Here is a 23,709-nt window from a genome sequence, read left to right on the forward strand (position 1 = left end):
AGTAGCTCCCTTAACCGAGGAAGAGAGCGTGAAGCCTTGGAATACGTTTATAAGTGAATGATTTCTACAGATACAAAGCTGGACTGTGTTGCTTCTGACCAGCAGCAGCGCACACGTCAAGGCCTTCTGTCAATGATCAGTCCTAGCGGAAGTGAAAGAAAGTAAGACCTGAAGGCTTCTGGATTTGTTTATTCAACTGAGAGATGTGTTTCCAGGGGCTGAAAACTCCCAAAGTGCACAGACACATTGGGGTATCTAAAGGGAATATTTTAGATTTTAACTTGCAAATCCCTGACCCCTTTTCTATTGTCCATACTTTAATCACCTGATCCCATGATTTCTTTTGCTATTATTCTTCCCAAATGCCACACATGGATTTCTCTCGGTTGTCCTCTCTAGCTGCTGTGCTGGAATACTTTGAAATGTGCTTAGTTACCAGGCAAGCCACAGTGAGCTGCATCCAGAGAATCAGACTGTGTACGTAACTGCCGAAAACACCACTGGTCAACAAACCAGCTCTCTGGTTCAACTCCTGTACTTTCTAACATTTTTTTCTCCCCCTCTGAATTAAAAGCAAGACATTACAAGCACTAATGAAACATCAGAATAAACTTGGGTAAGGAATCTCAAATGCCAGAGCACGTGTGGTGCTGCTGTGGCGACTTACACCCTGGTTCTGAGTGAAGTTGGGGGAGAACCACCAGAACATTCATCACTCTTTAGACAAGTGTTCTTTTTCATTCTCATGGTCAAGTCAGACCTCTGCCCATGGTTAGGGTGCTGTCCCCAAGCATGTCTGCAGTTCCCCATGGCAGTGCCTCCAAACACCCTTCCGACCCTCCCTCACCAAAGTCCAGACACCCAGAAACGTCTCTCTCTCTCCTCCCCATCCCTCCCTTTTGTTTTTTTGACCACACCGAGCTGTGCTCACGGTTTACTCCTGACTCTGCACTAGCTTGGCGATCACTCCTGGCGGGTTTAGGGACCAGATGTGGTGCCGGGGTTGGGGCATCTAACCCAGACCGACATGTGCAAGGAGAGTGCCCTAAGCCTGCACTATTTCTCCATGCACACCCTTCTGTGTCTGTGTTTTTAAACCAGGAAAACTACCATTAAAATTACTTTTACTGCTCTTTCTTAGTGGAGAAAACAGGTATTAACTTGAGGCAGAAATCACCATGTGTAAATTACTGTCGAGTGTCCAGACTGCATGTTATTACCATGTTTCGTTACGGTTTACTAACAAAACCCAGGATGCTATACATTTGAAAGCTGGTAGGTTTTTTTCATCTTGGCCCCAACACCCATCATGGTTGGAGAATTTTGTAGATTTTCAGTATTATAGCACACAGGCTGACCCCCACTTTCCGAAGGTAAGGCCAATCTCTCACAGCTGCGGAATGTGGCTGGCCTGACTTGGTTTTCCCCTTTGGTCAACTGAGGTCCTAAATAGATCCCCCAGCTTTTCAGATACCCCAAATGCCACAAACATGAACTCCACTCCACTTTGGCCAATAGATGCATGTTTTTAAAGACCTGGTGCTAATTTTCAGGAAAATGACAACAACAACAACAAAAAAATCCCAAAAACCAAACAACAAAAAGCTAGTGATAGGTCACAAGAGAGAGCAGAGAGAGAAAGGCCGTGTGACTCATTTACCTTGGTCATTAGGCATTTTATCAGAGGAGTCCGCTAACAGGCCAAGCACAGGGAAGAAAAACACAAGAGCAAGGGTCACAAGCTTTGAAGACGGGACAGGCAGAAATCTTAAAGGAAAAAAATAAAGCCCCCACAAACTTTCAAACAAACTTGAGTCTTGTTTTGAGCACGCATGAGGAAGAAATCCTCACCGTTCATCCCTGTATTTCCATCCTCAGCCCTGGACTGATTTTTATTCCTAACCTCACTCAGATTCAACAGAAATTCACTTTCCTGGGCAGAATTTTCTTAAAAGGGCCCTGCCTGTCTCTTTCTCTCTCTGGAGGCCTGTGTGTAAGTCTTTCTGGACCAAGGCCTACATGTAGCAGGAGAGAACCATCCCCAAACTCACGCTTAGTGGGAAGCTGAGACGTGCGTGCCTCTGATCTGCTCTGACTGGCGGGAACTTTTCGATCTGTCTGCAACTGTTCTGTCTCGAACAGACGAGAACCAAACTTCCCTGGCCTGTGAGGTGTACAGGCCAACAACCGCAGGACCATAGGTTTGGGGTGAGTGGGTGCAGGAGGGGTCACTTTGAAGTAGATCTTTACACTGTGGCCATTAGCTCATCATCAGGGCTTTTCCTATTATCCACAGCCTCACAGCTAAAATGCCATGTGTACGCTTAGCCCTACTAAGGAAAGAGAATGAAACCCTGTTTTGGGAAGGTTTACCTTTAGGCGTTCTGAACTGGACAGCTTCGGACATGGGTCCCATGCCTTTGGAGTTCCGGGCTTGGATTTTGAAGTAGTACGGCGTGTCAAGGGTTAACTCCTGGATCTGGTGAGTGAGCCTATTCCCCACCACCGGCTCAATGACCCAGTCGTGGATCTCTGCGTTCACGTCAGTGCTGTAATAGATGATGTAACCTGCCCAAGGGAGTTTATGGGGAAAAAATGTTATTTCTATTTCTTTTGCGTAATCAGGAAGTCAAGGATGTTATAGGATAAACAGAGCCAGTTGCTTATTTTTTTTTTTTAAAGAAGAACACGGTAAAGATGCAGAACAAAGTATAATAACAGAAAAATAATCATTTTGACATTACCATGTTTCCAATTTTATAGACATCACATTTGAATAAACGTATTTAAGAGAAAAAGGAGCAGTATTTAAAGGTATTTAAGAGAAAAATGGGTTACGTATGGAGCAGCTAAGTAATCATATAAAGAAGAAAGTTCAATTATTTCATGATCTTAATATCTGAAAATGTATCCTTCAAGAGCTCACAAAGTAATGCAGTTTGGGAAAAAAGGTAATAGCTTGGAATGCTATTTTAGCTCTGACCAATGCAACTTCCCGGGGGAAAACCTCTCAAGAGGTGGACAGTACCGGAGTCCTTCCAGATGTGGTGAAAGATCATCTGATATTCCACTAGGGGGCACTCAATCCCCAAGGATGAAGCTGGAAGAGCCACACCACAAGTCTACATAACCTCAGCAAAAATGCACTGCATTATTCCTAGTTACTGTAGTCAAATGTAATTTAAGTCAAGTCATTCTTAATTATTTTAAGTTAGAGTAAACCTACAGCCCCCCAAAATGACACAAAGACCACCAGCAGGGAGCAGGGAACAGACACACGAAAGGATTTTTTTGCTTTTTGGGCCACTCACAGTGATACTCGGGTTTCTCCTGGCTCTGCACTCAGGAACTACTGGCATTGCTCGGGGGACCATATGGGATGCTGGGGATTGAACCTAGGTCAGTCACGTGTAAGGCAAACACTCAACCCGCGGTGCTATTGCTCCAGCCCTCCAAAAGGCCTCTTACCTGTAATTTTGCCATTGGCTTCAGAGGGCGGCTGCCAATTCACAATGATGGTCCTAGGTTTCCCCTCTTTACTCACAACTGTCACGTCCTTGGGTGGAGAAGTAGGAACTGCAAAATAACAATGCGTTTATAATTCTGTCCGCTTCAACTTAATTCACCATTTCCTCAATGCTTTCCATTTATAAGGCAGAATAAAGGGACAAAACAAAAGCAAAAAAGATTGTTTTTCAGCTTCAAAGAACTCACAGCTTACCTATAAATATCTCCGCTCAAAAAATATGCAAAGACCAAAGATAAACTATCATATTAGAGAATACAGCAACTTGTCTGGTGGGCGGGGGTGGCATCAAAGATATACAGGACAGATGGATAGGAAAACTAAACAGTAACTACTGTAGCTACCAAACAGCTACTAGAATATGTCAGGCATTACACGGGCAATCCCACTAAATATATACAGCACCTTAAAAGGTATGTATACATATGATCACGCCCCCTGCTTTACAGATCAGGGAAAATTATAGACAACTTTACTGGGAAAAAAAAGAAGTTATATAATCACCTAAAATGGAATCACCTTCCCTGCACTCTGATTATATTTATTTATTGTGTCTTTTATTGTTCTGATATTTGAGCCATACTCTGTGATGCTTATTCCTGGCTCTGTGTTCAGGGTGGTACTGGGGGAACCATACGTGGTAGTGGGCACCCTACATGCTGTACTACCTCTCTGGCCCTTGATATTATATATCTATAAATATACAGAATGTGGGGTTGGAGCGATAGCACAGTGGGTAGGGCGTTTGCCTTGCATGGGGTCAACCCAGGTTCGAATCCCAGTATCCCCCAGCATCCCATATGTTCCCCTGAGCACTGCCAAGGGTAATTCCTGAGTGCAGAGCGAGGAGTAACCCCTGTGCATCGCTGGATGTGACCCAAGAAGCAAAAAAAATATACAGAATGTCTGTTTGGAGGAGAAGGGGTTTCTCCTCAGCAGTGCCTGAGGGTCCTGGCATGCCTGTGGTACTCAGTCTGGTAAGATGGATATGGCCCAACTGCTTCATGCTCAGGCTCGGTAATGCAGCGCTGATGGCTGCTCAGGCCACCCAGAGGTACTGGGTACCATCAGGTCCCTACCTGGCAGTGCTGGGGCAGGCAGGGGCACTCAGTGCCCCAGGTGGAGCCTAGAACTGTGCCTGGTGAGGCTCACACTCCAGCTCTGTGCACTATCTTCCTGGCCTCTCTGTCAGAGTGTATGTAAGTATAAATAACTCCCCCCTTGTTATCACTGGTTCTCCAGACCAAACATGGTATTTGAAAAATCCTTCCAAATAATAAAATTATTTATGAATTTGTAGGTGTTATTGTTAAGTTTTACTTGAAAACAGTCAACCGTTTGAGATAAAATGTTTTATAGAACAAGAAAACAAAATAGAAATGCAGGTGCAGTTCTTGCATTTCCACGATCGGGCTGCAAACTTTTAATGTTACCACTGGAAACAGGCAAATAAAGTACATTCTTAAATTGATTAGTCGCGTCTTAAAATTCTGGAATTTTCCCAGTGTAAATGGAAGGAAGCCTGGTGCAGTGCGAGCAAAAAGGGAGACAGTACCACGAACAGGCCAATGGGCTGGGATTACAGTAAATCTGAATGCCGGAAACTGGCAAAGAAAGCAAGCGACAGGGTTAGTGAGGCTTTGTGAACGGCTGCCAGCTCTTCAAAGCCAATCTTTCTCTGAGGGCATTCTGATCTATAGCAGCAAGAAGACAAAAAGACATCAGGGTCAAGGCCGACCTAGGGAGGCTGCACAAACTCCAATTCCTCATTATCTGTATAGACAAGAAGAGGGAAATTGGAGGTCACTGACTCCCACTGCACAAGAGGTGATGGGCAGGTGGACAGTGAGCCGGACAAACCGACCCCCCACCCAGGCAGCCTGCTTTCCCTTTCATTTGCTCTTCTGTCTTTTCCCTTCCATGTTTACAGACTAAAGCTTGAAGGATGCTCCAAGGGGAAGTCGTCCAAGACACTGTATTAATCTTTGCATGACCCAAGCTCGAGGGTCCCTGACAAGCTCGGCTCTTATCAAATACGGCACTGTCAGCGGTGGAAGGCATGCAATGTCATCTGTTGAATTTCCCCAATCAAGCAGGAAAAATGGCGATAATCAATTACATCTATACAGTGCTTTATGATTTACCTTGAACTTTCCGACCGTCCCCCCCACCTTCACAATCACCTACACGTTAGGAAAGGCAGAGGGAATCCGACCTCATTTAAATAGGAGAAATGTTACCCTACAGAAACAAGCAAATAAAGTATATTCTTAATATGATTTTCACAATGACAGGAAAGCACTGAATGCTGCCTGCTGTCTCTCTCTGTGTGCAGTTTACACACTCAACTCTCTGCAGTTCCTTTCTGGGGTGAGTGGAACAGCTGAGATTTCCTACTTGAGATGTGACAAATGTCGGCACAGACTTCCACTCGGCTTGCATGCCTTGAGAGAGAAGGAAGGCCCTAGACACATAATTAGGACATGAAATCATACCTAATTCAAAGGTGGTCCCATGGGCTGTCATACTCCATGTGCTGGACCTTCGGCCTTTGGTGACCATCACAGAAAATTCGTAGAGTGTATTTGGTTTTAAACCAGTCACCAAGTAACTCAAAGTTGTGGCATTTGCATTCTGGAAACCAAGGAATTGGAAACGTTAGAGCCAACGAAACATACCAATAATTAGCGTTTCTCAGCCAGAGGGAAAGTTCCAGTACCTTGTACTTGGTGTTAGCTGGGATGTTGGTTTTCCAGCGGACCGTGTAGTAGCGGGAATCTGTGATCTTCTGGTGTTTGGGCAGGGAGTTGTCCGCCCAGGTAATCCGTATGGTGTCGTGACTCAGGATGGACGCCTGGACGCCCACGGGAGGCATCATGGGGGTGGGATCTGGCACTGGGGTGTACGGAGCATTAATAACAAATAAATCAACTTCAGAAGTGTCTGGGTGAAACGTAATTAAAGAAGGGAAGTGGCATTTTTAACATAAACAGAAATAAAAGGGAAATGTAGGGTAATGTAATGAAATGAAAGGTGAGAAATGGAGAGAAAGAAAGAATCCAGAGTTAATAGGTGACCATTATTCCACATTTCTACTTCTGTTCTTTCAGGAGGGGGAAAAACAGGAGCATATTCAGAGAAACAGTATTTAACTATCTCTACTATATTCTGCTGGTAAGTCTGAAAATGATAATTCAGTGATTAACACATTCATATTGGATTTTCTTTTTAAAACCAAGAATCTAACTTCTGAACAAGCAGTTCATGGCTTGACATTTCTGTGCCGGTGGCTGAATTTCTAAGACCTGGGTTGTCAATATGCATGCTGGCAGATGCAAGGGTCCTAGCGGTCAGAATCCTTCATCTTAGTCAGAGGTGACTAAGACTGTCTTAATTTGGGGGTCTCTGACACCCCAGAGTCAGGGTCAGATCTGTCAGTGTTCTGGAAGCAGGCACAGCAATATGGCTCACATCTAAATCTAGCAAAAGAAACTCAGGGGTTTCCCTTCCACAAGGATAGACCGTGAATACGCTGAGAGAACATCTGTGCTGCCTTTTCAGAGGGCCAGAGACGAACCACTGATTAACTCCAGCGCCATACGGGAAATGCTCTGCTTACCCTGGGACTAACGGGCACAATCTTCAGAAGCTTTCTTGAGGGGTGGGGGGGGGCACACCCGGTGATGCTCAGGGCTACTTCTGGCTCTTCACTCAGGAATCACTTCTGGCAGGCTTAAGGGACCATATGGGATGCTGGGATGTGGGATGCTGGGTTGGCCACAGGTAAGGCAAGCACAGCCCTACCCGCTGTCCTGTCACTCCAGTCCTTCATATGCTTCAGAAGTCAGGTTACTTATATGGCAGAAGGGGAGCTTGTGCGCTGTCCTCTGCTAAATGCAACAGCCACGTTCACCAAAAGAGATGCCAGAACAAGGGCAAAGACTGTCAGAACCACGATTCTAAGGCAGTGCCATAGGATCCAATGCCAACCTGGGCCAGCGGCATGCAAGGCAAGTTTCTTACCCGCTGAACTAACTCTCCATCCCCAAATTAATTTTGAAGGAGCTGGACCACACCATAGGGTGTGCTTGGGGGCTACTCCCACTTCTGCTTGGGGGTCGCTCCTAGCAGTGTGCAGAAGATCATGTGGTGCTGGGGATTGAACTGGGGTCGCTATAGCAAGGCAAGCCCCTTAACCCCTGCACCATCTCTCTGGCCTCTGAAGAATTTTCTTTTTATTTTTGGGTCACACCCAGCAACACACAGGGTTACTCCTGGCAGTGCTTGGGGGACCATATGGGATGTTGGGAATCGAACCCGGGTTGGCCGTGTGCAAGGCAAACACCCTGCCTGCTGTGCTATCACTCCAGCCCCCGAAGAACTACTTTTAAATCTCTCAAAACAATGCCTTCTAGATCCTAACATATTAAAACACCAGAAACACATCTTACATATCTACAAACACTGTTTATGAGGCAGGACAATTGATATTTTCTTGTAAAGCAAAACAAGGAGATGTGACAACTCAGTGGACCGAGCCTGGGCTGCACCTGCTTCGATCTCCAGAACCACGGGGTCCCCTGAATTTTGCTGGGAGAGCACAGAGGCAGGAGTAGTCCCTGAGTGCCACCAGATGTGACCCAGAAACAAAACCCAAATTTAAAAAAAAAGGAATCAACTTAGTGACTTTCTAAGCCCACTTTCCCGATGAAGCCTGCACTTGCCCTTCCGCTGGTACGGAGGGGGCAGATTGTGTCACACCCCACCCCAGCTGCTGAAGAAATGCCAAGGCCCGAGACCACCCACCTTACCTGTGTGGGGCCTGGTCACGGCACTCTCGTACAAGGGCACGCCTTCGCCCACATTGTTAAATGCTTTCAGGGTGATCACGTAGTGCGAGTTGGGGTCTGCAGGAAAGAGAGGGTGGCAACACTCAGAAGAGACCCTTGCCAGAGGATTTCAAAGCTCAAGTGCTCCTGAGCATGACAGTTAATACAGAGAAAGTCAGGGGAGAGGGACTTCAGGAAATTTTTTGCACAGGTTATTTGTGAGGTGGGGAGAAGTGCAGATGGCAGGACGATGCCCAGGAAAGGAAAAACTGTCTGGGATTAGCTGCCTGTGGTCACTACCAGGAGCGAGGCTGAACCTTAAGCCGTCTGTGGTTCAATGGTGACTTAGAGATCAAAATATGTACGTAGAATCTTCATGTGCTAAAAGCCCAGCAAAGGTGGAGCCTGGAATTCAACAATTCCTCTTCCGCCCACATGACGAGGGACTGGCAATGTCCAGGAGGGACACAGGAGACAAACTGCCGAGAGGCCCTTAACTCTCCAGATCCAGGATCTCCCAAACCTCACTTCGCCATCACGTGGATTCTTTCAGGATTTAGGAAAATGAGTACAAGTTTAAAACCTACCATCTGGGAGCCCATATAATAACTGTTACTGAAGATACTAACACTAGTGAGTGAACTCATGAGAAATAAGACATTCGCCAAATATGTAAGGAATCTCCCCGCCAAGTACAAATTATGAAGGGAAAATACTTCCATAGTGGAAATACATGGCAGTTACCAATTTAACCTATTTATTAAAGATAACAGCCCCAATAGTAATCTCTTATCTGTCTCCTGATATGATGCGTTACAAAGAACACAGTACTTCTACACTGTTCTTACCAAGAACATACAGGTTGAATGCAATGAGGAAAAGTGAATGAAATCACACGAGGGATGTGCTATAGAACATGAATGGTCTCAGCTTTCAAAAATGCCAGTCATGATTATCAGTGAGAAACCAAGAAACTGTTCCATACAAAAGAAAACCATCAAGGCCTAGTAATTAAATACAACAGTAATTAAATCCTGGCCTGGAAACTGCGGGGTTTTGTCATTATAGGGAATATAAATGAGACTATAATAGGAATAAAGTCTATAGTCTCCCAATGCTGCTGATTTTAAGGATGATACTTATGTTAGAAAATGTAGTTGTTTTTAGGAAACGGACATTAAAGTATTAACAGGCAAAGGAGTAGCTTATCTGCAAATTACTGTAATGGTTCTGAGAGAAAAATAAGTACATACAAGAAGGCAAAGAAAGATAAAGCACCTGTGGAAGAATGTTAACTTCTGGGGAATATGGGTGAAGGAACCTCTTTGTACTACTTCTCAAAGCTTTCTACACAGAATTAAATGATCACTCAACAAAAAGCGAAAGAGAGGAAATCACAGGTATCGCTACTTCATGGCACACATACCCAGATTTTCGATGGTGTAATAGCGCTGCTTATAGTCCACCCTGATGGTCTGGGCATGGGGACTGCCAATGCCATACCCGATGGCGTAGCCTCTGACCACGATGTTCTGATTCTCAGGGGGAGTCCAGCTCACTACGATGCTGGTAACGAGGGGCCGGACGTGCAGAGAACTGGGCACTTCAGGAACACGGGTTTCTGGGAAGGAAGACAGGAGGGCAGGGTGAGACCCAGGCTTCCAAACACGCGAGCCCGAGTGCTGAGAAGCCAGGTTCTCAAGCCAGAGAATACTTGGGGAACGGCGCTCTGCCTCCTGGTGGCCACCTGGGACCTGGTTTCCGTTAAGCCCCCAAGTCTGGAGAGCACCTGGCAGTACAGTGAAGTGTGGTGCACTGTTTCATGTATTCTGGGAAGGCAAACGAGGCCCAAGAGCCGAAACCTCATTTGGAAGGGAAGACACAGATGCCAAGAACTTCTGCCCAATGGAGAAAGAGACACCAAGTGCCATTCCTCTTGGTGCCACAGCCCGCTCGCCGAGTCTGCCAGGTGAAGAGAGGCAGAGCACCAACTGCTCTCAACAGGTGCTCAGGAATCACAGGGCAGGAGCAGCATCCATGACTTATTCCCCAGGTAACCTGGTAAGGGTCAATAGTTGGTAAATTGACTTAAATGATGGCAGACAGTATCTTTTGTAATCAAGGCATACGTTGCTAACTTAATTTAAAAGTCAGTACACCAAGAATAAGGACCCACAGTTTAAAATTTTATTTTAATTTTGTTTTTTGGGGCCATACCAGATGTTCCTCCTGGTTGGACGCTCAGGAATTACTCCTCATGGTGCTTGGAGGACCATATAGAATGTTGAGCATCAAACCCAGGTTGGCTGCATGCAAAGCAAGCACCTTACCTGCTGTACTATGTTGCTCTAGCCCCAGTGCCCACATTTTTGTCTCTGAAGTGCTACTGTCCCTTAAAAAGGTAGGCACACATAATCACCTGGAGTTAATGAATAAACAGGTGAGCTAAAGGGCTCACACTAAAGAAAAAGGGAAATGTTACTCTAAAACAAAGTCAGGATTTATGTGGTGTGGCTAAGTCTTATATTTCATCATCTATCTACCTAGCCCTGGGTTAAAAAAAAAAAGACTGACATAAAGGACCTGTACCATCTTCATAAGTTCTGGTTCTCTGTAAAGGACCAGATCCCTAAAAGCCACAAACACAAGAAACGTCCGAGGACAGTGGTCTTCAGCCAGCTGTCCAGAGGTCTCTGCTGGACTTCGCTGCAGAAAGGCTGAGAACCACTAGAGTTTACCATCTTGGTGACAGCCGCTGGTCCCCAGCTGGGGTGCAGGATGCTGATGCACTGAAGCACGGTGGGGCTGGTGGGCTTCTCGGCAATACAGTACATTCAAGTTTACCAATGTAAACAATACGCCCCTCCCCACAGGTGGCGTCCCAGCAAGCCTCACTTGGCTATAGTCAGTATCTTGCTGGTGCTATCCTGCTGATTCTTGTTCTTACCATCTAAGTCACTTTCAAATGTCTCAGCAGACAACCAGTCAGTTGCTGGGCCCGTGCCATTGATGGTTAGAGCAGCCACTCGAAAGTTATATTCAGTTCCCCGATCGAGACCTGAGATCCAAAATTTAGAAAGATAAAGAGAAAGAGAGGCTGAAACAAGAGCTTTGGAGAAACAAACATGATCAATTTCTCACTAAATAAATACCTTATCCACCAACTTGGTACACATTTTACCATCCTGATAGTGTTCATTTAAAGTTAATACAAAATAAGCAATAAGTAAATTCAGCAAAAAAGAGTTCCAACCTCTAGAGACTGAAATTTACATACTCTCAGAGGAAAACAAATGTGTTAAGTTACCAGAAGTCAAACAATATTTTTTGGGGGCATTGGGGTGGGCGGGGTTACACCCAGTGGTGCTCAGGGCTTACTCCTGCCTCTGTGCTTGGGGTTTACTCCTGGTGGGTTGATGGAACCACATGGGGTGCCCAGGATCTATGCAAGGCTGGTCACACACATGCAAGGTCAGTGCCCTGCCTGCTGTATTATGGCTCTGACCCCTTATGGGTATTTTTCTTTTTTTTTTTTTAATTAGTTTATTTTTAATTAGAGAGTCATCGTGAGGGTACAGTTACAGATCCATACATCTTTGTGCTCATGCTTCCCCCATACAAAGTTCGATAACCCATCCCTTCACCAGTGCCCATTCTCCACCACCCGTAAACCCAACATCCCTCCCCCCCTCCCCAGTCCCGTCTCCCCCCACCCCACCCTGCCACTATGGCAGGGAATTCCCTTTTGTTCTCTCTATCTGATTAGGTGTTGTGGTTTGCAATAAAGGTGTTGAGTGGCCATTGTGTTCAGTCTCTAGTCTGTATTCCGCCCGCCTCACCCTTCCCCCACATGACCTCCAACCACATTTTATTTGGTGTTCCCTTCTCTGAGTTACTTATGGGTATTTTTCTTATTTTCCCTTTTAGCTTTAAGCATCTTAGAGACCACCAAATGTGACCACTTTGGAGGAAGCAAAGGCCAAAAGAGATAAAAAATAATGAGAAAATTAAAATAAAGGAACTAAGACAGGGTCTTAAAAGACATCAAAATCCAGGGGGCTGGAGTGATAGCACAGCGGGTAGGGCGTTTGCCTTGCACGCGGCCGACCCAGGTTCGGATCCCAGCATCCCACATGGTCCCCTGAGTACCGCCAGGGGTAATTCCTGAGTGCATGAGCCAGGAGTAACCCCTGTGCATTGCCGGGTGTGACCCAAAAAGCAAAAAAAAAAAAAAAAAAGACATCAAAATCCAGAGAAGAATGCAAAGATTCAACTCTATCAGGTTATCTCTATTGTTTGAGCCACCCCATAAACATAGTAAAAAAGATTTTATATGGAAAATGTGGCTAAGTATATTTAGCAACTTAGCTGCTTAGCCTATAAGTCACTGTCACAGTCATCCCGTTGCTCATTGATTTGCTCGAGCGGGCACCAGTAACATGTCCATTGTGAGACTTGTTGTTACTGTTTTTGGCATATCAAATACACCACGGGTAGCTTGCCAAGCTCTGGCGTGCGGGTGGGATACTCTCGGTAGCTTGCCGGGCTCTCCGAGAGGGTCAGAGGAGTCAAACCTGGGTCGGCTGCATGCAACACAAACGCTCTATCCACTGTGCTATTGCTCCAGCCCTAGCCTATAAGTATATAACAATAAATCTTCTGTTATGTAACCCTCCATATTTCATTACCTAAGTGACTTATCAAAGTACTGAAGGCAACAAAATCCTACATATATTAACAGTTACAATATGGACAGCAATTTATTTATTGTGTCAAAATGGGTAGGTGAACAATGACTATCCTAACCATTTACAGGGAATGTCTCCTGAGGTGTGCAGGGGCCACTCCTGGCAGTACTGGGGTCACTTCCAGCAGTTCTTGGGGGATCATAAGGTGCCAGGGATGGAACCTGGGGCTCCCACGTGCAGACACGAGCTCTAGCCCTCTGGGCTACTCCCAGCCTCCCCCGGACAGACTGCCATGCGGACATTCCTAGAGCTCTTAACTACCAGCGATTGGAACAGGTCCTCTAAGAGTTGTGGACACTGACTCTGCCTCCCTCTAACAAACAACGGAATCTTCGGCCCGCAGCACGGAACAGAAACTCAGAGAACCTGAGAGAGAATACACATGACCTGGCCTGGAGACAGGCTGAACCTGGGTTTGGTGAATGATCCTTTAAAGCATATGAGAGGAGTGACGGGTGGTTGTCTCTGATTCATCATGGATGGATTTGGGCGGTGGTGTGTGTGTGTGTGGGGCATGCTAAGCAGAATGTGCCAGCAGTGAGGGGCTGATCTCCCTCACAGGCTGTACGGAAACCAAGCATGTGTCACAACGTCATAGGGAAATAGACTTGTGGATTCTGACACGGAAGTAAGCTCCCACCCGGAAGCGGGAGGGGACAGTGGAAGGGAGATCAGGGACAGGCTTACTGTAAAGGAGAAAATCAGGAGAATTAGGGACATACAAGCAAAGGAATGAAAATCAAACCCAGTCACACCACTCAGAGAAGACAGCGCCTGTCAGAGTTCGATCCTTTGTGCCCCACCCAGAGTCCCTCTGCTCTCAGTCCCTCTTGTCGGGTCCAGCCTGGCGCATGTGCAGGTCATGCCGTGCGGGGAGCAGCTTACCTTCGACCAGGTGGGACAGCTGGCTCCCGGCCACCACGGTCTCGGTGACGTCGCTCTTTCGAGATGCTTTTCGGTAGCGGATCTTGTAGCCAGTGAGCTGCCCATTCTGTGTGGCCAGAGGAGGGGGCTGCCAGTGTATGACGATGCTCTGAGGGAGACGAGAGTAGCGGGGAGAGAGAATACAGAAAAGCCCTGAATGCTCAGTGTCTAACTCTGATTCGCCACAGAAGAAGGACAGACAGAATTTCACCAAGAAGTTTAATAAACATGCAGAACCTTTTCTTCAGTTTAGTGAGGTAAATGGTTTTATTTACCTCATGAGTATTATTTATCTCATATTTAGATAGAAACAGTTTAATGTCAGTTGTCCCAAAGTGGAGGTGGTAATGAACTTTTACACTGAGTAACAATTTACTTCCTAATCCATGTGTCTCTGACCTTACAGTTTTCTTCTGGAAACTTCTGAAATATGAGAGAGGAAAGAGAGATAAGAGTCTCATAAAGTGAAGGAGCAATGCACTCCACATTTGGGTGTGTGGACAACCTGGAAGGGAGTGCCCAGAGCTGCTTTTTTAATGACAGAAACACCCGGTGACCCAACAGGGACATTATGTCATGGACAGTAAACTCCGGGCTCGTCAGCTCTTCGGTCTTATGCTGGATTGACAACCTGCTGAGAAAGTCTCAGAAAAGGTTTCAGAAGAAAATTATAAGGCCAGAGGCACATGGGTTAGGAAGCAAATTGTTAATGAGTGTAAAAGTTCTTTGGGACAACTGATGTTAAAAAATTTCTATTTAAAATCCTTCAAAGGGGAGTCAAAGGGGGGGGATCAACTGGTTGTTGCAGATCACAACCCCCCCGGCATTTTTCCCAGTTGTTTTTTGTTTCTCTTGGGCTGGGGGCCTAACCCCGGCTGTGCTGCTCAGGGCTTACTCTTAGCTTACTCAGGGATCACTCCTGGCAGTGCTCAGGGGGACTATACAGGGTCCTGGGATGGAACCATGGTTGGTCTTGTGCAAGGCAAGTGCCCCACCCACTGTACTATCACTCGGCCCCCTGCTGCTGCTTTTAGTAAGGAGAGGAGTCCCACTATATATATATATTTGGTTTTTTGGGTCACACCTGGCGATGCACAGGGGTTACTTCTGGCTCTGCACTAGGAATTACTCCTGGCGGTGCTCAGGGGACCATATGGGATGCTGGGATTTGAACCCGGGTCGGCCGCGTGCAAGGCAAACACCCTACCCGCTATGCTATCACTTCAGCCTCCCCCCACAATATTTTTTGAAAGGACTGAGTACTTTAGCTGTCCAGTGCCCAGGAAGGCCTCCAGACCTCTGAGAGGCAGAAATGGCCTCAGGGTTAGCAAATGTGACTGGGAGGGACTCAGCATTTGCAGCCAACCTGACAGGCATCTCCAACCCAAGGCAGACACATCACAAGGGAGCAAAGGAATTAGACAACATTTCCCTCTTGCTGCCACCACACTTCAGGACTAATAAGATCTAGAACGGCATTATATATGAACATATATAGTCATTGCAATATTTTTGCAGAAAAGTCAAGACGGAAATTTTGGCATCAGAAAATCAGCACTGTAGCACTATCATCCCGTTGTTCATAGGTTTGCTGGAGCGGGCACCAGTAACGTCTCCACTGTAAGACTTGTTACTGGTTTTGGCATATCGAATATGCCACAGTAGCTTGCCAGGCTTTGCCATGTGGGTTGGATATTCTCAGTAGCTTGCTGGGCTCTCCGAGAGGGGCGGAGGAATCAAACCTGGGTTGGCTGCATATAAGGCAAACGCCCTATCCGCTGTGCTATTGCTTCAGTCCCAGAGAAACAGTAAGTGGAAAAATCAAGACAATTTGTTATGTCAACTTCACTGCGTATTGCCATTTCATTTCTCTGAGGGTTATGAGTTAAGTTATAATTTATAATCTATTAGCATAGGATTATTAATACTGGCGCAGGGACCCTGGAGGAGGAAGCAGATGCTCTGTGGATGGCTGTGGGGCTGGGATGATGTATGCACGAAAAGCATAATGCTGTTAGAACATTGTACAAATCCCGGTGTCTGTCGCACATAGTGGGACAGATAGACAGTGAGACAGCTCAGACAGTGGGACTGACCTTAGACAGTGGAACAGACCTTAGACAGTGGGACAGACCTTAGACAGTGGGACTGACCTTAGACAGTAGAATAGACCTTAGACAGTGGGACAGACCATAGACAGTGGGACAGACCTTAGACAGTGGGACAGACCTTAGACAGTAAGACAGAGATTAGACAGTGGGACAGACCTTAGACAGTGGGACAGACCCAGTCAGTGGGACTGACCTTAGACAGTGGAATAGACTCAGACAGTGGGACAGACCTCAGACAGTGGGACAGACCTTAGACAGTGGGACAGACCTTAGACAGTGGGGGAGACCTTAGACAGTGGGACAGACCCAGACAGTGGGACAGACCTTAGATAGTGGGACAGACCTTAGGCAGTGGGACAGACCATAGACGGTGGGACAGACCTTAGACGGTGGGACAGACCTTAGACAGTAAGACTGACCTTAGACAGTGGGTCTGACCTTAGACAGTGGGACAGACCTATCTCAATCAAAGGAGTAAAAAACCAAATATATAAAAGCAAACATATGCATTCTTTTTATGTTTCCCCACAAACCATCTTAATAAACTTTTCTAAGAATATACCAATAAAAACGAGGAAGAGCAATGTAAAGTTTTACCTTTGAATTTCTTACTTCTAAAGACAGATTCTGAGGAGCAGCACTGGGAACTAGACAGGCAAGAAGAAAAAAAAAACACATCTCTTTCAATCATCCACTCATCGGGCTCTTGGCTAGATCTTTACACACATGCACATGTTAAATCTTAAGTTTTCTGCAACCAATTTTCAATCATATGGCAAGTAACCAAACTAGTTAATGTCATTATGGGTCCCAAATGTGATGCAGATGAACCACAGCGTGGCTCTCTTGCAGGGGTTCTAAGATGGTTCGGAAGGAAGTCCCTAAGCAGAGCAAACAGACTTTAAAGTGACATAAAATCCAGTAAAGAGTCCATCAGGCTTCCCAAAGCAACTCTAACAGCAAAGAACACATTTAGAGGTGAGAAGTTGGGGAACATTCTTCCAACAAATGTCTGTGCTGAATTACTGAACAATTTAACTATGGAGAAAGCAGTTCTCCATACAGGTCACAATCCAGGGTCATCTCAAAAAGTTCATGGTGTGGCTGGCTCTGTAGTGACTATAAACAAGCCAGCAATGGAGCATCTGGAGTGTCTGATTAGACTTCTCTCCACCCACAAGATGCCTTACCCCCCCTTCTCTCCAGAGCTACCTTTCTCATTCCCCTTCTCTCTCCCTCTTCCTTTGCCTGACACTTGGTGACCAGAGGTACAACTGCGCACCCACTGTGCTCCCTACTCTGGAGGACAGGGGGAGCCTGACTGTGTGCTCGCTGCTGTGTCAGATGCTAGTGAAGTGCGTCAGCCCCAACTCAGAGGCGCTAAGGCAGAGGCCAGAGGCCTGGTTTAGGCAAGTGTGCACTGAAGCGCAGGTGGTCCTGACCATCTCCCTGAGCGACCGATGCATCCAGAAAGATGCTGCTGCTTCTTTCCCTTCTCTTCTTTGCCACCCTTGATCACCATCACCGAGACGGACAGCCTGCTCCTGCACAGCATGACCAGTCCCTGCCCTCCAAAAATCCCACAAGACTTGATTGTTCTCCCGGGATTTCATGCAGGAGAGAACCATGGCTTTGGTCCGGGGCGTGTCCCTGTCCAATGTGCTGGTATGGAGCCAGATAGTTTTCTCCTTGATCCCACTCTGCTCACGGCGGGTCCTGGGAGGTTCAGGCCGCTTAGTGCAGGGACAGTTGGCCCCCATGGAGGCTTAACTGTCCCCCTCAACTGTTCTCTAAAGTCCCAACCAACTGCCTTGTTGTTTCTTACCAAAAAATTAGAGGCTTGTATTTATTTCCCCTAATTTTCTTTTTTTATCCTGAAAAAGTCAACTGCACAGAAAAGAGTGCTAGGAATGGCGAAATGAACACTATCTATTCTGGATTTACCAAACAGTAATGCTCTATGACATCTCTCTTTGGACGCTTTGCTAGTTAGCTGCTTTATTCCTCTCACTATAGATACACATGTATCTGTAAGTAAGTGCAGGGAGTGCATATAGCTCCTGAGTTGTTGGAGAGAGCTCCGAATACAACAGTCCATACCTCCTGAGAACAAGGACATTCTCCAACAGAACTGTCAGCCAAGACCACGTTCTGAAATCCTAATAGTTACCTACATTATCTAACAGCTATCTAATATTGCCTAATATTGTACCTAACATTAACTGTCCCAACAGTGTCACCGGTCCTTGTTTTCACCCCCAGATCTAGGATGCCACACCATGTATCATTTTATGTGTCTATATTCTTCTTAATCTAGATTCCAAAATTATCTGCCATCACATTTTCCCTTTGAGTATTTTTATAAATGCAGGGGTCAGAGAGATAGTACAGGGGCTAGGCGTGTGCCTGGCCTATGGCTGACCCAGGTTCCATTCCTGGCACCACACAATGTCCCCCACCAGGAGGGACCCCTGAGTGCAGAACCAGGAGTAAGCTTTGAGCACTGCTGGGTGGGGTCTAACTCCCTCCGCCCCTGTATGTTTTAAATGAACACCAGCCAGGCATCCGGGGAGCTGGCTCACAGGGCCATATAAAACACATGCTTTGCAGGTTTGATCATGCACTCAGATTTGATCCCTGGCACATCAAGGTTCCTGAGAAATGCAGAGAATGATGCCCTAAGCTACCAGCTGAGACTAGCCCCCCAAAGAGCTCCAGGGGTGGGCCTGAGACAAAAGGGACCAGTAATAATAAAAGCTGCAGCCATTTCAAGTCTTTTGAAAAATTCCCTTCTATATGGGTGTATCATATAATCAGATACAAATTAAATGTGTTTTCATACATAGTTTGCACCTTTACTGGCAATAACTTTCACTACTTGCTTGAAGGAATAAAACTACATCTTCTAAAGTGTGCCTGTTTGGGACAGGGTGAGGGTGATGGGAGGGACGCTGGGACCATTGGTGGTAGAAAATGGGCACTGGTAGAGGGATGGGTACTCGTTCATTGTATGACTGAAACGTAAGCATGAAAACCTGTAAATCTGTAACTTTGTCTCACGGTGATTCACTAATAAAATTAAAAAAAAAATAAAGTGTGCCCGTTTACAGAGAGGGGGGCGCTCTGTATCCAGACACAAACATCAACAGTTTTTTAGACGACATTTTTCTCATGCACTGGATTTTAGGAAATAACATATACATATACCAAGTACAAAAGCACTCTGGTTTTCTGTTGTAGATTACAAACAACTGTTGTTTCTGGACCACACCCTGGGTGCTTAGGGGCTACTCCTGGCTTGGCCTGGGGGTTGCTCCCAGGCTGCTTGGGAGCTGACCTGAATCCGGGATTCCTGTATGCAAACAGCGTGCTCAGCCCTCCTCAGCGGTATCCCTCCGCTCCTAAAAATATCTGTAAAAATTGCTGCTCATGATCTTTCCAATCCCATTGACAAGTTAGTTTGAAAACTACGACTCTTAAGCATTGAGTACATAGCTTATTTGGTTGCAAACTCCAAACAGATGAGTTATAGATGAGAAATAAGATAATCACCCAAACACGAGGAATCATACACCTCTCTGGCATGCATATATGACTGCTAAGTCAAGCAAACACTGGAATGACCTGAGCCATGGACAACAACGGTGAATTATACACACACCCCAACAAAAACAGAAACAGAGAAGCTATTCAGGACCAGGCATGGTCGACGCTGGATGTTTACAGCGACCCAGTAAAGGTGGCATGAACTTCAGTGTCCAGATACGGAAACAGGCTCAGACGCAGTGAGAAGCAAGGTTTCCACGGGGTCATGCTGCACCAGCAGGCTTTAGCTCACTGCAGGGCCGCCAGAGGCTCTGAGCACGGAGACGTGCTCCTGGCGGAGAGAGGCTTACCGTCAGAGAACGTTCGGACAGCCACGTCTTGAGTGGAGACGCCGGGACCGTGCTTATTGTAGGCCACCACTCGGAAACTGTACTCTGTGTATTTTTTCAATCCGTTAATGGTGTGGGCAAGACTAGAAACGTCAATATCCTTGAATAAAATATAAAACAAGTTATATGGGCACACCCAAGTCAAAAGAAATACCACCAATGAAGAAACTAAACAAATTCTGGGAACGCAATATGGATTTGTACCCCCCTCTTACAGAATGTTACAATCTAACAGTCAAACTTGATTAATCACAAGCAGTTACTTAGAAATGTTTGATGTTCAGGGATCACGGCTAGTCAAAACTTCACATTGAATATGGTACAAAAAGAATTGGAATCTGTCAACTTTTCATTTCTCATTTTTTTTAAAAGACAAGCAATGACTTTGAAAATACACCTCAACTTTACCACTCCAATCAGTGGGTTGGAAAACAAGGCTTTGGCTTATACCTGCTCTTTGTCCGTCCCCTTCTCCATGTAGTACAATTTGTAATTCTGAATTTCCCCATTGCCAGAGAGAGGAGTTCCCCACGTCACAGTGATGGAAGTAGGCGAAGTTGCAGATGCTCGGATGTTAGGTGCTGGGCCTGGAAGCTGGACTATGGAGAAAAGTTCAAGACAGCAAGAGACGAGTGAAATTCCCTGAACACCTCCAACAACTGCACTCAAAAAGGACACTGTATTTGTCATGCTTAAAAACACCAAATACTAAGAAGGCAAAGGGTTTTTCTCTGAGGTGGTTTGAGGATAACATAATCAAACTCATTTTCCTTTATATGGCTCCAATTAAAACCCCAAATTGTGAAGTATTTCAAATTTAGTCAAATGGGGGAGGGGGAGGGATACTGGAAAATTCTCCCTGTGGTGTATAAAATGCTGATTTTAGGGTGCGTAGGATGAAGCAGCACATTAAAGCAATTGTCACCAAAAGAACTTTCCTCGGTGATTCAATTAAAAAAATTTAAAAAAGAAGAAGAAAAAAGAAAAAAGGTTTTCCTTTGCCAGGTGTGAGGGTGCAGGGAGAGCCCTTGGTACAGCAGTCTAGTCTAGCAGGGAAGTCGGACGTGAGCACTTACAGTGTCGTAAGTGTCGAGAGAGCCTGGGAGGAGTCAGGATGAAATCTGAGAGAGTGGGTACCCACTTCATCTCTGCAAGAGGGTGGGTGGGAGAGAAAGGCTCGATCGGCAAAGGCTTCTGAGGGGGGAGAAGAATAGGTAGGGGGCTGGGGAGATGGGAGAGCCCCTATGGCTGGGCACACCCAGACCAAACTGCACTGCCAGGCCCCGAGCCTGGAACATTCAGGGCCACACAGGAGGCTGGGGGCAGCCAGCTGCCCTTTGGAGCCCTGAGAATCACATTGCTAGGGAGACTCCCTGCCAAAGAAAGAAAAAAGGAAAAGCATGGCTGCCAGAGGAGAGGATCCGAGTCACTAAGGAGGCTGCATCAGAAAACAGTGACCCGAGGCTCAGGTGACAAAGCACAGAGAACAGGTGTGGGGAGAATGCTGAAGGATGACAAGAATGACAAGAACCAGACATTCGGGCCTCAGGTGTCCTGCCACATGGTTTGGGTTCTGTCCGGCAGATTCTTAGTCATGACTGAAGAGTGTGGAACAGGAAACAGGGCGTGGGCCAGCCCTGTGTTTAGGAAGGACACGGCTGTGTGCATGGAATAAAACTAAGGGAACAAGGTTACGTAAAAAAGACTTTAAAAATACCATGCTATGATTTCCACCCAGCGCCCAGTGTTTTAAGTGCATTTTATGACATCCAGATAACTTTGCATAAACAACTTGGAAACTTAAGCACAGATGTGGTTAGAGGTCAAGAATCACTTCCGGATGAAGGGAAAGTTAGCATTGATGGGGGCAGGAGCCTGAGCGGCCCCTGGCGCTAAAATGCTGGCTCAGGAAGACCACAACCACCCACCCAGGCTGTGTATGGCCCAAGACTGGACACTTGGTTGGTTCTGAGCCAATTCACTGCTTGTTGGGTTCAATGGCACACATGCCTTTTCTTTTTCTATTTTCAGTCTTTGGGCTACACTCGGCAGTACTCAGGGGTTACTGCTGGCTCTGCACTCAGGAATCACTCCTGGTGGTGCTCAGGGGACAATATGGGATGTTGGGATCAAACCAGGGTTGGCCACATGCAAGGCAAACGCCCTCCCCGCTGCGCTATTGCTCCGGCCCACATGTGCCTTTCCTCTCTGGAGGTCTCAGTCCCATTGAGACACACACCCTGGGGAGCTGCCTGTACCCACACATGGGTAGGCCTTGTGTATTTAAAAAGTAGGTCCTTGGGGTGAGTGTTTCTTGAGCAGACATCCATTAGCCCGGAGGAGAGGGGGAGCAACCTGGGCGGCAGACGGGCTTTCTGCAGCAGCGGCACCACCACCTCCTGTTAGTTGTGCCAGCAGGGAGACCTGAATATGGTCCTTTTCACAGTTGTTTTCTTTATTTAGTCATGAATCATGTCATTCACTGACTGCTAAGAGCATATTCTATGCAGCCTGACAGGTGGGATTTGTCACACTTCTGCTGCCATGGAAAACTTTCTTCTAACTTATAATGGGCAAGAAAAACAAAACAGTCTCCAGATTCCCTTAAAACCACTTTTAGTACATTCACTGGATAAATGTAGGCAAATGTGATCCTGAAAAAGGTGTTAATAAATTCTTTCATTTCAGCTGCACGGTGGCATAATAAATGGGAAAAGTTTGAAGCTGTCTTGTGAAGTCAAATACACAAAACACTTTCCAAGGGCCAATACTTAGACCTCCCCACAAAGGATGATACCTCCAGATGAAGCACAAACCCTTCACCACTAGCTTTTTTTTTAATTAACAAAAAAACAACTGGGAGGTGGGGGAGGTAAGGGGTGTTATACTCAGCTGTGTCAGGGTGGCGCTTGGAGACCATATGCAGAGCCTGGGATGGAACCAGGGTTGGCTGAGTGCAGGGCAGGCCTCACCCCTGTACTATCTCTCCAGCCCACCAGAGTTTCTTCTGTTGAAACATATTAGTCTCTGTCCTTTCACCCGCTTGGCCACCTGGCACAAAGACTGACACGTGGGGAAGCAGGCTGCACGTCCCCACGCCGGCTCCCCCCTCCCGGGTCTCAGCCGTCCTCCTCGCCACATCCCCGACAGTCTCAACTAACGTCTGAAACTGTAACCAAAGCCTCGGGCTCTCTCAGACACAGGTAATTGCAGAAGGTCCTCAGGAGCCCGAGGAGAGATCCTATCCACGGGTCTTTGCCTTCCTTTTCACGATCACTGTCTGATCTTACTTCTGGGGTCTGGGCCATGCATGTGCTTTCCCAAAGACACTCAGCAAGTCAAGTGCTGTCACTGTCACTGTCATCCTGTTGCTCTTCGATTTGCTGGAGTGGGTACCAGTAACGTCTCCACTGTGAGACCTGTTGCTACTGTTTTTTTTTTTTTTTTTTTGCTTTTTGGGTCACACTCAGCGATGCCCAGGGGGTTACTCCTGGCTTTGCACTCAGGAATTACTCCTGGCAGTGCTTGGGGGACCATATGGGATGCCGGGGATCGAACCCAGGTCGGCTGTGTGCAAGGCAAATGCTCTACCTGCTGTGCTATCGCTCCGGCCCCTTGTTGCTACTGTTTTTGGCA

At 46.5% G+C, this 23,709-nt stretch overlaps 1 protein-coding gene across 5 annotated transcripts in view; it reads right to left on the reverse strand.

The window, feature by feature from the left end:
- The window catches only part of NEO1 (neogenin 1), a 171,301-nt gene that overhangs the window by 17,342 nt on the left and 130,250 nt on the right, over positions 1 to 23,709 (reverse strand). For 3 of the 5 annotated variants that reach the window (XM_055130593.1, XM_055130592.1, XM_055130589.1), the window contains 12 exons: positions 20,524 to 20,672; positions 20,035 to 20,173; positions 16,736 to 16,785; positions 13,989 to 14,136; positions 11,303 to 11,413; positions 9,782 to 9,976; positions 8,338 to 8,433; positions 6,246 to 6,469; positions 6,022 to 6,160; positions 3,469 to 3,576; positions 2,374 to 2,568; positions 1,661 to 1,693 (listed from right to left, as the gene is read on the reverse strand). In XM_055130593.1, coding sequence (XP_054986568.1) covers positions 1,661 to 1,693; positions 2,374 to 2,568; positions 3,469 to 3,576; positions 6,022 to 6,160; positions 6,246 to 6,469; positions 8,338 to 8,433; positions 9,782 to 9,976; positions 11,303 to 11,413; positions 13,989 to 14,136; positions 16,736 to 16,785; positions 20,035 to 20,173; positions 20,524 to 20,672 — 1,587 coding nt within the window. The remainder of the gene's footprint in view (positions 1 to 1,660; positions 1,694 to 2,373; positions 2,569 to 3,468; positions 3,577 to 6,021; positions 6,161 to 6,245; positions 6,470 to 8,337; positions 8,434 to 9,781; positions 9,977 to 11,302; positions 11,414 to 13,988; positions 14,137 to 16,735; positions 16,786 to 20,034; positions 20,174 to 20,523; positions 20,673 to 23,709) is intronic. The other 2 variants (XM_055130591.1, XM_055130590.1) reach the window with 2 other exon arrangements.

This window comes from Sorex araneus, chromosome 3 (genome assembly GCF_027595985.1).
Source record: "Sorex araneus isolate mSorAra2 chromosome 3, mSorAra2.pri, whole genome shotgun sequence".
Taxonomy (NCBI): Eukaryota; Metazoa; Chordata; class Mammalia; order Eulipotyphla; family Soricidae; genus Sorex; species Sorex araneus.